Source organism: Dasypus novemcinctus, chromosome 30 (genome assembly GCF_030445035.2).
Source record: "Dasypus novemcinctus isolate mDasNov1 chromosome 30, mDasNov1.1.hap2, whole genome shotgun sequence".
Classification (NCBI taxonomy): Eukaryota; Metazoa; Chordata; class Mammalia; order Cingulata; family Dasypodidae; genus Dasypus; species Dasypus novemcinctus.
In genome coordinates, this window is record NC_080702.1 from 37,056,811 (window position 1) to 37,070,671 (window position 13,861).

General features: G+C 37.3%; 1 protein-coding gene and 1 pseudogene across 1 annotated transcript; both read left to right on the forward strand.

Moving 5' to 3' along the window:
• Nucleotides 1–2,824: 2,824 nt before the first annotated feature.
• Nucleotides 2,825–3,349, forward strand: LOC101444212 (ADP-ribosylation factor-like protein 5A pseudogene; annotated as a pseudogene).
• A 9,266-nt stretch (nucleotides 3,350–12,615) lies between these two features.
• On the forward strand, nucleotides 12,616–13,572 carry LOC111763031 (olfactory receptor 7A10-like). The gene has a single exon (XM_058290368.1). The coding sequence runs from the start codon at nucleotides 12,616–12,618 to the stop codon at nucleotides 13,570–13,572; it is 957 nt and encodes a 318-aa protein (XP_058146351.1).
• Nucleotides 13,573–13,861: the final 289 nt, after the last annotated feature.

A 13,861-nucleotide genomic window follows, 5' to 3' on the forward strand; every position in this document is an offset into this window, starting at 1 on the left:
ATGGGATGGACTATAATTAGTACTTATATTTTGACAATATTCTTCCATAAATTTTAACAAATATTTCACAACTATGCAAGGTGTTGATGGTGGGTTGACTAATGGATCACTGTTTGATGTTTTTCATGTAATTTTTGTAATTTCACATTAAATATACAATTCTTGTTTATGTATGTTCATGTATGAATGATATATTTTAATAAAATTTAAAAAATAAATAGTGCTTTTATAATTGATCATTTGTTGGAAGGAAATAACATTAAATTCGTGTCCTAACATCAGCTGCCATAAATTGAAATTTGAGGCAAGATTAAATATAGCATAAGACTTCTAGAGGAAAGTGTAGATTAACACTTGGAGCATAAACTGAGCACATAAATGATGGACTTGACCCCCAGAAAACCTGAATATAAAAAATGTATAAAGAAACTTCTTCATAAATGAAAAGTAAATGAATATATTCAGAAGATGTTTTATATTCAAAGCGTAACAATATATATGTGTAAAAGTAAGAAATATGCCTGAAGTAAACAATGGATTATAATTAGGTCAGTTTTAATATTCCTTAATCATTTAAAGCCAAGGTTCCACAGTAAACTAAAGTGTCAAAAATAGGGTGGTACATGGGAATGCTCTATTTTTTAAATGATATTTCTGTATATTTACAACCTTGGGAAATAAATGTTTAAAAAGCTGTAAAGAATAAAATACACTAAAAAAGTTAAAAAATCAAAGGATGTGAAACAATGATTCAGACAGTAAAATTATAACTAACTTATAAACATAAAAATATGCTCAGCTTCATTAACAATCCATGGAAGTGAAATTAAAATACCCAGGAAATCTAATTTTCCAATAATTACTTTGATAAATAAATTACAAATCCCAGAGGTGGTGAAGATATGGTAAAATGCGAAAACTACTAATTTCCAATAGAAAGTGACTTGTCAGATAAGGATCTTATGCTTTCATTTGGTTTGTTTTCAGAGTGCATCCACCAGAGACCAAACAGTCCTTGTTTGGTGAGCATCTGTTCAGAAGTAGGAGTTTAATTCAAAACAACTCCTGGACTCTTTGAGGCTTAACTCTTACTACTTTCATTCTCTACTAGTATAATGCTATATGATGCCCAAGGGAGTGTCCTCACTTTAGACAGACTTGGTTTGAATCCTTCCTCTGCCTTTCACTATCTCTATTTTTTGTGCTAGTTACCTATTTTCTGTATGTCCTTAATTCATCAACTGTAACAAAGGAAAATTATACTGATCACATCAATGTTACAAAAAATTAAAGAAGATAATGTGTATAAAAGACTTAAACAGTGTTAAAAATAGGTAATGTGGTCATTTTTCATCAATGATTTTGAAGTACATTTCCAGGTGATAGGTTCTCACTAGTTCAATAAATTTGTATTTTTCAGGCCCAGAAACCACTATACTTACTTATTCTCCAGTCCATTTGTCCTTCCATTCAACAAATATTATCTCAACATGAATGCTATACCAAAATCATTAGTAGACATTGCAGTTACAAAGATGAATGATATATATTTCTCAAATGGGGAAATACATATTGGGATGAATAGAAAAATTCAAGGAATTGGATATGACTCAAAGTAAATGACCCAGATGAAGAGGGAGAAAACTTAGAGTCGATTTCATTCTCATAACATCAGAATGCATCTTTGTAAATGAGTTCATAGGGTAACATTTCCAAAAATGTGTATATCCCACCAATTCAGAGGATAAATACAAAATGGATACTCAGAAATTTATTTACATACATTTGAATGTACTTACAAGGGAAAATTTTATTTGGAAACCATAATCAATATCCAGGTTAGACACAAAATTCTTAAATCTCAACAAAAGACAATATTTCTCCAAAGAAGATAGACAAAGTGTCAATAAGCACATGAAAAGATGCTCAACATCATTAGTCATTAGGGATGAAGTACTGATACATGCTAGCATTTTGATGAATCTTGGAAATGCTATGCTAGGTGAAGGAAGCCAGAAACAAAGTCTCAAATATTGTATGTTTGCTTTTATATGAAATATTCAGAATCAACAAATCCTTTGAGTCAAAGGGAAGATTCATAGTTACCATGGTCTGGGAAGATGAGGGAATGGGGAGTGGATGATTAATGGGTCTAGGGTTTCCTTTTAAGATGATGATAATGTTTTGGAACTCTATAAATGTAGTGGTTGCACATCATTGTGAATGTATTAAATACCACTGAATTTTTCACTTTAAAATGAGTACTATTTTGTTATATGAAATTCATTTCAATAAAATTGCTTGGAAATAAAAAGGAATAAAGATCTGATACATTCTCCTCTATGGAAAAACCTCAAAGACATCATGGTGGCTCAAATAATACAGATACAAAAGAGAAATATTGTATGATCCTGTTCATGTGAAAGATGCGGAGTAAAAAATTCATAGAGAAAAAATAGTACATTACAGGTTACCAGGTGACTGAGGCAAGGGGCATGGAAAACTATTGCTTGAAAGTTTTAGATTTGCTCCCAGCCCAAATGGTAGCTGCCACTGAAGCTGCCTGGGAGAAACTTGGGGAGGAGGTGGCCCACATGGGTCTCTGCAGAGATGTCTGAGCCAGAGAAGCATCAAGGCAGCAAGAAGGGGCCTTGAACAAGGCAGGGCAGCCTGGACTTTGGCCTCCTTCTGGGCTCCAGGGAATTTGAACAATGGAAAGCCTGGAAGCAGCCACAGGAAAGACAGAGGCCCAGGCCTGTCCCCTTAGCCTGAACCCAGGAGAGTCAGGCAACCCTGCTGGCTGGATGAGGGTCAGGGCCCAAGAATGGAAATTCTCTTCCCCAGGATTTGGAGACTGTTCAGTCACCAGAAGCACAAAGTTCTCATTATTGAGCTGGATAGTGCAGGGAAAATTACCATCCTTTACTAATTTTCTAGGAATAACTTTGTGCATACATTCCCTACATCCCTGTCGGATGTAGAAGAGAGAAGGGATTATAATAATAGGTGTATAATAATGTGGGATATTGGTGGCCAAGAATTTCTTCATTTTTCCTGGAACTCATACTATACTAACTCTTAGTTTGTAATAGTTGTTGTGTACAGTGTAGAGAAAGGATTTCTGTATCTAGAAAAGAAACGTATGACATGTTAGTACATGAGGACAAAAGAAAGGCTGGTTTTGCTGACTTTTGCTAATAAACAAGATGTTAAAGAATGTATGACTGTAGCAAAAATCCCCCAGCTTTTGAAACTAACTTCTATTAAAGTTCACCAGTGGCATATTCAGGCACGCTGTGCTCTTACCAGGGAGGCATTGTGCGAAGGACTTGAATGGATGATGTCATGATTAGATTATCTCTACTGAACTCTTCTCTTAGATGTGTTTAAACTAAGTGATGGACTTTACCTGATACCTGCAGAAATGAGTGGCTTAAATATATTTATAGTGAACTGATAAGAATTTTTCTATAAGAGATAAAAGTAAGACCTCTTATTTTAAAACAAAGATGAAGTCTCACATTCCAACATACTTTCTCCTTAGTTATTTTCAAAGTAAGGTCTTAAAACTATGACTGACATTTTTCTCATTCTGAATTCTCTCAAGACATTGTGTATCCTGTGGTAAGTATGATGAGGAGAAGACATTGTTAACTTGGAGAGATTTACTATTGGGCAATCTTCTCTAGCTGAATGTTCTGTTTTTGTTCTACATCAAAATACAAATCCACAGAGATATTTAGTTTCCAATATTATAAAGTTTAAAGATTAGGAAAAGCATTTTCTGTAAAGTTGTGTATGTATTATATATATACATCAAATTCAAATTAATGGCTTTAATTTGTGTTCTAAAGAAAAGTAATTAGTAACACAATAATTAGTAATAGCCATAGTTGTAACCATATGAGTTACAATTTTGTGTTAAGTCTCATTTTGTACTTTTTCCCTTAGGCTCACTGTATTTTATTAACTAACCATCAAATCATTTAACTTCTCTTAAAAAAAAATCAAACAGAAAAAGTGGAAGGATGAAAAGTAGGAAGGAAGGCTGGAAGGAAAAATGGAATTGAAAAAATCTTTATATTGTTTTAATATATTTAGTTGATCAAATCGCATGGAAACTCGAACTATAACCAATTAGAATGTGTATCAGATTCTTGGTTTAAGTATTAGTAATGGGTAGAATTACACAGCAAATATCAGATCGTTCCTTGTATAGGACAACATGCCCTCTATATTACTGAATAAATTGTGAATCCAACAATCATTAGGTCATTAAATGTGATTAAAATGATCAAGTAATTTTTTCAACATTGATTGAAAATTATAGCATGAAACATGTCAATTCAAAGAAGTAAAACCGTTATGTATGTACATTTAAAATAAATTTGAGATGAAAAGTAAAACAAAATTTCTAACAGCAACATTAATTTTAGGAAATGTCGTAGGTTGAGATTTTTAAATTTTTCTTAATTGATTTGTATCTTCTAGTATATAAATACACTGTTTAGCAATTAGAAGACACAAAAGCTTTTTGAATACTTTTGAATATTTGGTATGAAAAGTGATTGATGAAATAGCTCTTTTTCTAAATTCTATCTAGGCCCATCGTGCTTTTTTTACTCAGGGTGCTTGTTTTTTTTATCTTAAATTTGAAGGTATTTGTCATACCTGTAAATTAACTTATCATAAATGTGTTAAAAATATATCCTGTATATTCTTTTTATTTTTAGATATGTTTTTATCGCTCATCTTGGCTTTATTTTTTTTTTAAAGATTTATTTATTTATTTCTCTCCCCTTTCCCCCCTCCTCCGGTTGTCTGTTCTCTGTGTCTATTTGTTGTGTCTTCTTTGTTCGCTTCTGCTGTTGTCAGTGGCATGGGAATCTGTGTTTCTTTTTGTTGCATTATCTTGTTGTGTCAGCTCTCCATGTGTGCGGCACCATTCCTGGGCAGGCTGCAATTTCTTTCGTGCTGGGTGGCTCTCCTTACGGGGCACACTCCTTGTGTGTGGGGCTCCCCTATGCCAAGGGCACCCAAGCTTGGCAGGACACTCCTTGTGTGCATCAGCACCACGCATGGGCCAGCTCTGCACAGGTCAAGGAGGCCCAGCATTTGAACCGCAGACATCCCATGTGGTAGACAGAGGCCCTATCCACTGGGCCAAGTTCACTGTCTTTATATTCTTACTAGCTTATCTTTTTGGCCTGAAAATTTGAAGGCTAATTCAAATTGGCATGTTTTAGACAAGTCAAGGAAAACAAAATCTGCTTTTAATTCGAGATATTTGGATTTCCTGAAGATTTTAATGAGAAATGATTGAATATACATTAACATTGAAAAAATTAAATTCATTTCAATAAAACATAATATAAACTCCAAAATAACTTTCAAATATTCTTTTTGAGGTGATATAAACTTTAGGTAATTTATGTCAGGGTATGATAGCGCAATATTGTGAATGAATTTTTGCCAGTAAACTATAAAATGAAAATGTTTGAGTTGTATCTATAGTTCCATAATAAAAATTTAAAATATATAAATATCGTTTTCATTTCAGTCTTTTTTAAAATAACGTATAATTGATCTATTAATTAAATTATTTGAGCATCCTTAAAGTATAATGGGGGAAATTAATTGAGACATTCCCTATAAAGTATTTAGTATCAAAAAATCTCTCAATTTACTTATTGCAATCTGCAATCATTTTATAGATGAGGAACTACATTACAGGTCTTAACCTGTGCTATAAACATAGTATTCCTATTTGATTTGGAATAGCATTATTAATTAATGTGTTTTAGCAGTCATGATTTTATGTCAAATAAACACAGATCTCTACTTTCTTGAAGAGAATAGCAATTTTCTGATAGTAACTTCTAGGATGTACTGTATCCACACCCCATGTCAGTGCTTTGGAAAATCTAGAGACTGAGGACACATGGGTCCCTCAGTGTTAACTTCTGGAGTAAATTAAGTCAGTGATTGTGGCAAATTGTTACCAGGTTAGAAGTGTGGAAGAGGAGAGTTCTTGAAAGAGGATTAATAAAACATGAATCCCCTGGAAAATAGATAATCAATAAGAAAAAATCTAGATCCATGTCCCACAGGGAAATGATTATTCAAGGTTGGATCAACAAAAGGGACAATGCCTAATAAGCAGATACAGAGGCACTGTAAATATATCCTCTGCTGCATTCAATTATCTTGTGTACCCTCAGGTTGGACAACATGTGGATGTTTCTTTTGGGATCCTAATTCTGGTTTGGGCACTGATGCCCAACTTTCTCCTGTTGTCTTGTGAGGGGATATAGCCTCAGTCTCCTTCACCAATCACCCAGGCAGGAATTTGGACTTCTGCAGAAAGACCTTCTTAACGATTCCATCCAGGTGAGTCAGAGAGCCCAGGAGGTCATGCAGGGAAGAGTCAGGTGGATGGAATTTGAGAGCTTTGATTTGAGCTCATCTGGGATCTCCTCCATCCAGATTCAAAGCTAAGTGATCATTGCACTAGTTCCTATGCCTGCTACATTAATGAAAGTGTTTTGTTAAAAATGTTTGTCCATGTGAGTCAGTAATGCAGGACACATTATAAATAGCTAAGAGATGGGAAAGGAAGCCCATGTGAAAATGGGAAGGCAGGGGAAAAGCAGCTCCTGGAAACTGAAATATCTGTCCAAGGAGTTTTGCAGTTAAGTGGGAATAGGGAAATGGGCTACTTGCAGTGGCAGAATGTGCAGTGAATTGAGGCATTGCTTTTTTTTTTTTTTTTTTGACATTTAAGTTGAGGTATATTTAAGATAATATCTACTGATGAGAAATATCTAATCCAATGCAGGTAGATATTTCCTTTGAATAGCATTTCATGAGGCATACACTCTCACATTGGATGGTCACATAAACATTATTTTTATATAATAGCTGGAATCTATATACTGTAACTTCACTCAGTAATAATTTTTTAGAAAGATCAGGTCTTTGTTGCAAATTTATTAAAAAATCTCACAGGAGAACTTACTTCAAGGCATTTCAAAACACTCCTCGGGACCAAGGTCCAAGTCAGTGAACATTTTATTTCATGAAAGGAAAATGTAAAAATAGTGGGGGCTCCTGCCCACTCAGGGACCTGGGGGCAATTATGGCTCTGTCCAAAATGAGTTTTTGACTTGGACTTAATGCTCCTGTTGTGGGCTGCATTTTTTTAAGAGGCTCTTGTTTTCTGGTCACAGATATCCAGTATGGGGACAGAGAAGCTGTGTGGCAGCCTCCCCCCCCCCCCCCCTGCAGTTCAGCAATTACTCTTAGAGGGCAAGTTATATAAGTTGTCCATTGGTCACTTACCCCTCCCCCATTGCAAATTATTTCTGCACTCTATACCTTTGGATATTAGGGTATATGTCCTTATATTTAAAGTAAATATTCAACCAAAGAACTACAAGCTTTTCCCCTTAACTTTGCTCTTTACCTTTAGTTCTTCTGTCTTTATAAACATATTTAGAGGAATGTGTGAATGTCTATCATCATAACAAATGATGTTCACCCCATTGTTTTTCAAACTTAGAAATTTCTGCTTCCATCAATTTCATAGATCAATTTTTATGTGTATTTTTTTTAATTAAGATTATTTATATTTACGAATTACATGAAAAAAATACGAGGTCCCAATCAACCCCACCGCCCCCACCCCCCACTTCGTATGTGTATCACCACCTGTCTTTCACATCCATTTTCCTCATTATGCCTTTTGGGCTTTTTGGGTTAGACCTACTTCTGAATTTGCATCACTTTCTGCCATCTTTTGGAAGCTGTTTTACTTTCCATTGGACCACCAATGGTAGCCTTTATTCCTTACATAATCTAGAGCAGTTTTCAAGTCTGCTCTTGCTGGGAAAGAACTAATAGAACTGAAGTAAGGATGTTGAATAGATTCTGAGAGATGCAAAAAGAATGTGACATTTGAGAGTCAGAAGAAGAATGCACCTCTGTCATCACCAGTGATAAGCAAATCTTTACTAACAGGGTGGAGATATGCTGAGATTTTCTTTTTTTTTTTTTTTTTTTTTTTTTTTAAATTTTTTAATTTTTTATTGAGTTTGTAATAATATTACATTAAAAATATATATGTGAGGTCCCATTCAACCCCACCCCCCCACCCCCCCTCCCCCCCCCCCAACAACACTCGTTCCCATCATCATGACACATCCATTGGATTTGGTAAGTACATCTTTGGGCACCTCTGCACCTCATATACATTAGTTCACATCATGGCCCATACTCTCCTCTATTCCATCATGTAGGCCCTGTGAGGATTTACAATGTCCGGTGATTACCTCTGAAGCACCATCCAGGGCAGCTCCATGTCCCGAAGACGCCTCCACCTCTCATCTCTTCCTGCCTTTCCCCATACCCTTTGTCCATTATGTCCACTTTTCCCAATCCAATGCCACCTCTTCTATGTGGACACTGGATTGGTTGTGTCCATTGCACCTTTATGTCAAGAGGAGGCTCAGATTCCACCTGGATGCTGGATGCAATCCTCCCATTTTCAGTTGTAATCACTCTAGGCTCCATGGTGTGGTGGTTGTCCTTCTTCACCTCCATCTTAGCTGAGTGTGGTAAGTCCAATAAATCAGATTGTAGGTGCTGGAGTCTGTTGAGGCTCAGGATCTGGCTATCACATTGTCAGTCCAGAGATTCAAATCCCCTAAATATATCTTAAACCCCAACATTAACTGCACCTCCAGCACATCAGCATGAAAGTCTTATGAAGGGAGATCCCATCTGAGTCCAGATTCATCACACATAAACACCATTTCCAAAGAGGGGCCATCTGCCCTGGTAGTTAACCCCATCAGCCATGACCATAACTCCCATGGGTCTCTTTAGCCCTCAAAGGAACCAATATCTGGGGGTTGTATCTGCTTTATCTGTCTCTCTGACTCTGCTCAGTTGTGCATGAGGGCAAACCTTCTGTCAGCCTCCAGACTCTTTTTTAGAAACTCGTAGCCATATAAACTCATTTCTCCTTTCCATTTCCCCCTTACTTTAGGTCAAACAGCATTTTAAAGTCATGGTATTTTATGTAGACATGGATATTCTGCTGATCCGCATTGAACCTTCCGTATAAGGTCATTTTCCAGTTGCATCATCAGTTGGTAGTTGATAGTGGTCCCTCGTTGCCAGGGAGGCTCATCCCCGGGTGTCATGTCCCACGCTGGGGGGAAGGCATTGCATTTACATGCTGAGTTTGGCTTCGAGACTGGCCACATTTGAGTAACATGAAGGCTGACAGAAGGAAATTCCCAGGCACAAAGTTGCTCTAGGCCTTGTTATTATTTTGGGTTTATCAGCTCACAAGTATAGTCATTAGTATCAGGGGCTCACTGTTGAACCCTCACTCCCTCCCGGTCCCCACCACTGTACCTGGGAGACTGTCGCTGCTCCCCTAGGGACCACGACAGAGGACCACTGGCCAGGAACCCAGTACCCCCCCTACTGTGGTTTTTAATTGTTGGCACTATGAGTATATCCAAACATTGCCATGCACCCTGGACATATGTTCTGTACCGCTCCCTGTCAGTCATATATCACCTGTCATTGGTATCCCATACCAGTATCCCTCCATTGCCATTGTTGAAACACTCTGTGATCCAGAACTCCCCGAAATTTGAAGCCCAATATAATGTCATGGTCCCTTACTAGGGAATGGCATATAGCGATGAGTTTAAAGGATAGATAAAGAACTTGGATAAAGTTAGATAAAGAACTTAGATAAAGAATGTTGACTTGAAAAAATTCCACATCCTATTTTTTTCTTTCCCCCCCCCCCCCCTAATTATTCAGCTTTTCTTCACAGGAGTCCTAGACCACAGCAATGTATATATATAATATACAGCACTCCCACACATCCACCAAAAAACCTTTTCCCTTCCACAGTGATACTCTTACGCCCTATTCATATCATATTTACTTAAAGTGATGTACAGAGTCTGAGACATTAGCTTTCTAACAAGGTGACATCTGTGTTTACATTATGGTGCATACTTTAGGATACACAGTTCTTTACATTTTTAGTTATCCTATGTTTTACATTATGGTTTACATTATCAGTCTGTCATCTCCTATATGTTATGGTGTAATATTACATGTTTTATATCCATCCTTGTGTACTCTCAAGAAACTCCTCTCTTACCCCCCATTTACTTTGGTTCCACACATTTAACGTCCATTTTCCCTTCCACCTTGGTGCCCTCAGTGATAGCCAACCTCCGTTTCCTGAGGAGCCACTTCCAGAGATAGATGGAATAGTGTTCAGGGCCTAACTTGCTCAACTGCCCCAATGCCCTGGGAGCCACCCTTTCTCTCGAGGGATACAGTTCCCTCTATTGGATGGCATTAGTCCTCCCCAGGATGTGGGTCCACCCCCACTCTCACTACTTAGGTTTCTACCCCATGGTGTCACCCACTCTGGCAGAATGAGCATTTAGACATTCCCCAGGAGCCCGTCCTGCATCAGACCCTCCCCTCCGAGCATTCTAAACAGGTAACCCTCTTTATTATATTTTGATATGATTTTCTCGGCATTTTACTCTCCACCAACACCTGACCCTCTCCAGGTTCGTATGCTACCCCTCCCTCCCCCCACTTTTGGGCAACGTTACCCACCCGTCCCTCCCCAGCCACCCTCAAACCCGCAAAGCCCCAAGCAAAGGCAACCCCTTGCCCCCCTTTTATCTCTTCTTTGTGTTCATACTTACCACCATCTCGTCTTAAATTCCACCCCTGCAGACATCGGCTCATATCCTTCCTCCACCCTCCGATTTCCTGCAAGCCTATCGTTCAGTCTCTTGCTATCTAGGGCAGCTTGTTTATTTCATATCATTGAGGTCATGTAGTATTTGTCCTTCAATGTCTGGGTTGCTTATTTTCATACACATTGATTAAGTCTGTTAAGAATTTTCAGAGGATAGATGCCATAATGCCCACAATATAGCTGAAAGTTTAAAGTTCAATTATTATCAACTATTATAAAGTGCATCTAAGATTCAAAATAAGTTATATATGATTCCAAAAGTTAGCACTTAATGTAATTTTAAAAAGACATCAAATTTTCATGTAAAAATTCCCAACATTTTTGTAATAGATATATGTTTCCAATTGTGGAATATTTATTTATTCACATAGATCATTTTACTCATGAAGTGATCGTTTTATGAAGTGTCTTGTCATTGTAAAAAGATGTCACTGCCTTTTTCTTTTTAGTGAATTTCTTTTTGTTCTTTTTTTCATTTTTTCTGTGCTTCAGGGGTCTATAATGCACTAGGAAAGCCAGTAGAACAAAGGAAATTTTACTTCATCGGTTTCTCATGCTCTGCTTGACTTTATATCTTTTTTTTTTTACTTGAAGTACATTTAATTCCTTCCTCTCTTATTACTTAGTAAGGTTTTCTGTTTCTCTATATAAAGTGATGAAAGTGATCATAAAAAAGGTAGCACCATGTTTAATGTGCATAGGGGGCTAGTCAGCTGGAATTTCAGAGCACAATTTCTAAAAATTTGGGGAATAGAAATACTGATGTCAGCTTGGATTGTATTTACTCCTGGGTGATCAGTGTGGTTGACTGTGAGAAAAACATGATGTTAAATCAGCACAATGATGCTAAGGTGTGCATCATGTGTGTGTGTTTGATATGAGTATTTGATGGTGTGTGAGCAGTCCTCAGAGTACGGCTATCTGAGCTCATATACTCCCATGGGGGTTTGCTATAATACAGAGTCCAGAGGCTATTCTAAAATAACCCAAAGGATTAATTCTGTTCTATTAGGTGGGATAGCTTTGCAATCAAATTAATGAAGTATAAGAGATTTGCCATATAGATAAAGGACTCACTGAATTTGAAGTTTCAGCAACAACAAGACTGCCTAGTTCTTAAACCTCCTCTGAAATCATCTCTCTTCACTATACCCTTAACCATTTCCCTTCCACACTGACCTCCTTGTTCATTCTGAATATCTGAAACAAGTCACATTTAGGGTCTTTTCCCAGGAAGTTCCCTCCACCGGGCACAAATTAACTGTTATGTCTTCATGACTCCAGCTTTCTCTTTCTGTAAATGTCTCTTTAAATTTTACATTATACATGGGACTTTTGTGAACACCAAGTGAAAAATATCACCAACATTTCTATTTTTTTACCTGCTTTCTTTTCCTTAAAACATGTATAATCATCTCATTTGTAAGATGATTACATTTTAATTACATGTATTCTCTCTTTAAAAGCAGAAGATTGGGATTTTCAGTTACAGCATTGTAGATTCATTGCCACAACTCTACTTGCTTGTTAGTCACAACTCAATATATATTTCACAAATGAATGAATTTCTCATTAAGTATGTAGTATTCATGAATGCTTAGTAAAGACCTGAGTTTGGGGAATTGAATTCCTAATCAGAAATGACAATATAAATAAACTAAAGGGCTAAGATCCATATAAATAATAGAGATATTATATTTTTCACTGAAATACACAATGTATCATTTCTATTTGGATAGTGCTACTTGATTTGTAAAAACTACCCAAGTTCCTTTTTATTTCTTTTTAGTCTCATCAACCACATGGGACCAGGAAATCAAACGCAAATTTCCGAATTTCTTCTCCTGGGATTTTCAGAGGATCCAGAAGTGCAGCCCCTCCTCTTTTGGCTGTTCCTGTCCATGTACCTGGTCACCATCTTTGGGAACCTGCTCATAATCCTGGTCATCATCACTGACTCTCACCTCCACACACCCATGTATTTCTTCCTCTCTCACCTGTCCCTTTGTGACATCTGTTTATCCTCCACCACTGTCCCAAAGATGCTGGTGAACATTCAGGCACAGAGCAGAGTCATAAGCTATACAGGCTGCGTCTCCCAGATGTACTTTTTCATACTCTTTGTAGGGTTGGATGACTTCCTGCTGGCTGTGATGGCCTATGACCGCTTCGTGGCCATCTGCCGCCCCCTTTACTACACAGTCATCATGAACCCCCAGATCTGTGTCCTGATGGTTCTGGGGTCCTGGGTCATGAGTGTTATGCATTCTTGTTTACAGGGGTTAATGGTGTTACAGCTATATTTTTGTACACATGTAGAAATCCCACACTTTTTCTGTGAACTTCGTCAAATGGTCCTACTCGCCTGTTCTGACACTTTTTTCAATTACTTAGTAATGTATTTACTAGCTGGAGTTCTGGCTGGGGGTCCCCTTGCTTGGATCCTCTTCTCTTACTCTAAGATCATTTCCTCCATACATGGAATCTCATCAGCTCAGGGGAAGTATAAAGCATTTTCCACCTGTGCATCTCACCTCTCAGTGGTCTCTCTATTTTATTGTACCAGCATAGGGATGTACCTAAGTTCTGCTGCTTCACACAACACACATTCAGGGGCATCAGCCTCAGTGATGTACACTGTGGTCACTCCCATGCTGAACCCTTTCATCTACAGTCTGAGGAATAAAGACATAAAGGGGGCTCTGAAAAAATGCTTTGGAGGAAATTCTGGAAATTGTCATTTGCTCCGTGGTGGCTGAAAAGCTGTTTTAGCAAATTTCAAATCCTCAGAACTGGAAATCTTCTTTCTTTAGTCAGGTCATAAATGCAGACCTGCCAAGAGACCAGGTGACCTCAAATATGATGAAGTAAAATTTCAATCAAACAGAGTGTTATGAGATCAACTTTCAATTTTTGATGATAAAAGATATCTCCTTGACATTGCTAGCTTCAGGTCCATGTTAAAGGAGATTTTTTTTTAAACCGTGTGCAGGAATGTGTTGCATTTATTATATTATTTTATTGTATCAACTTTATGATTTGTTTGAA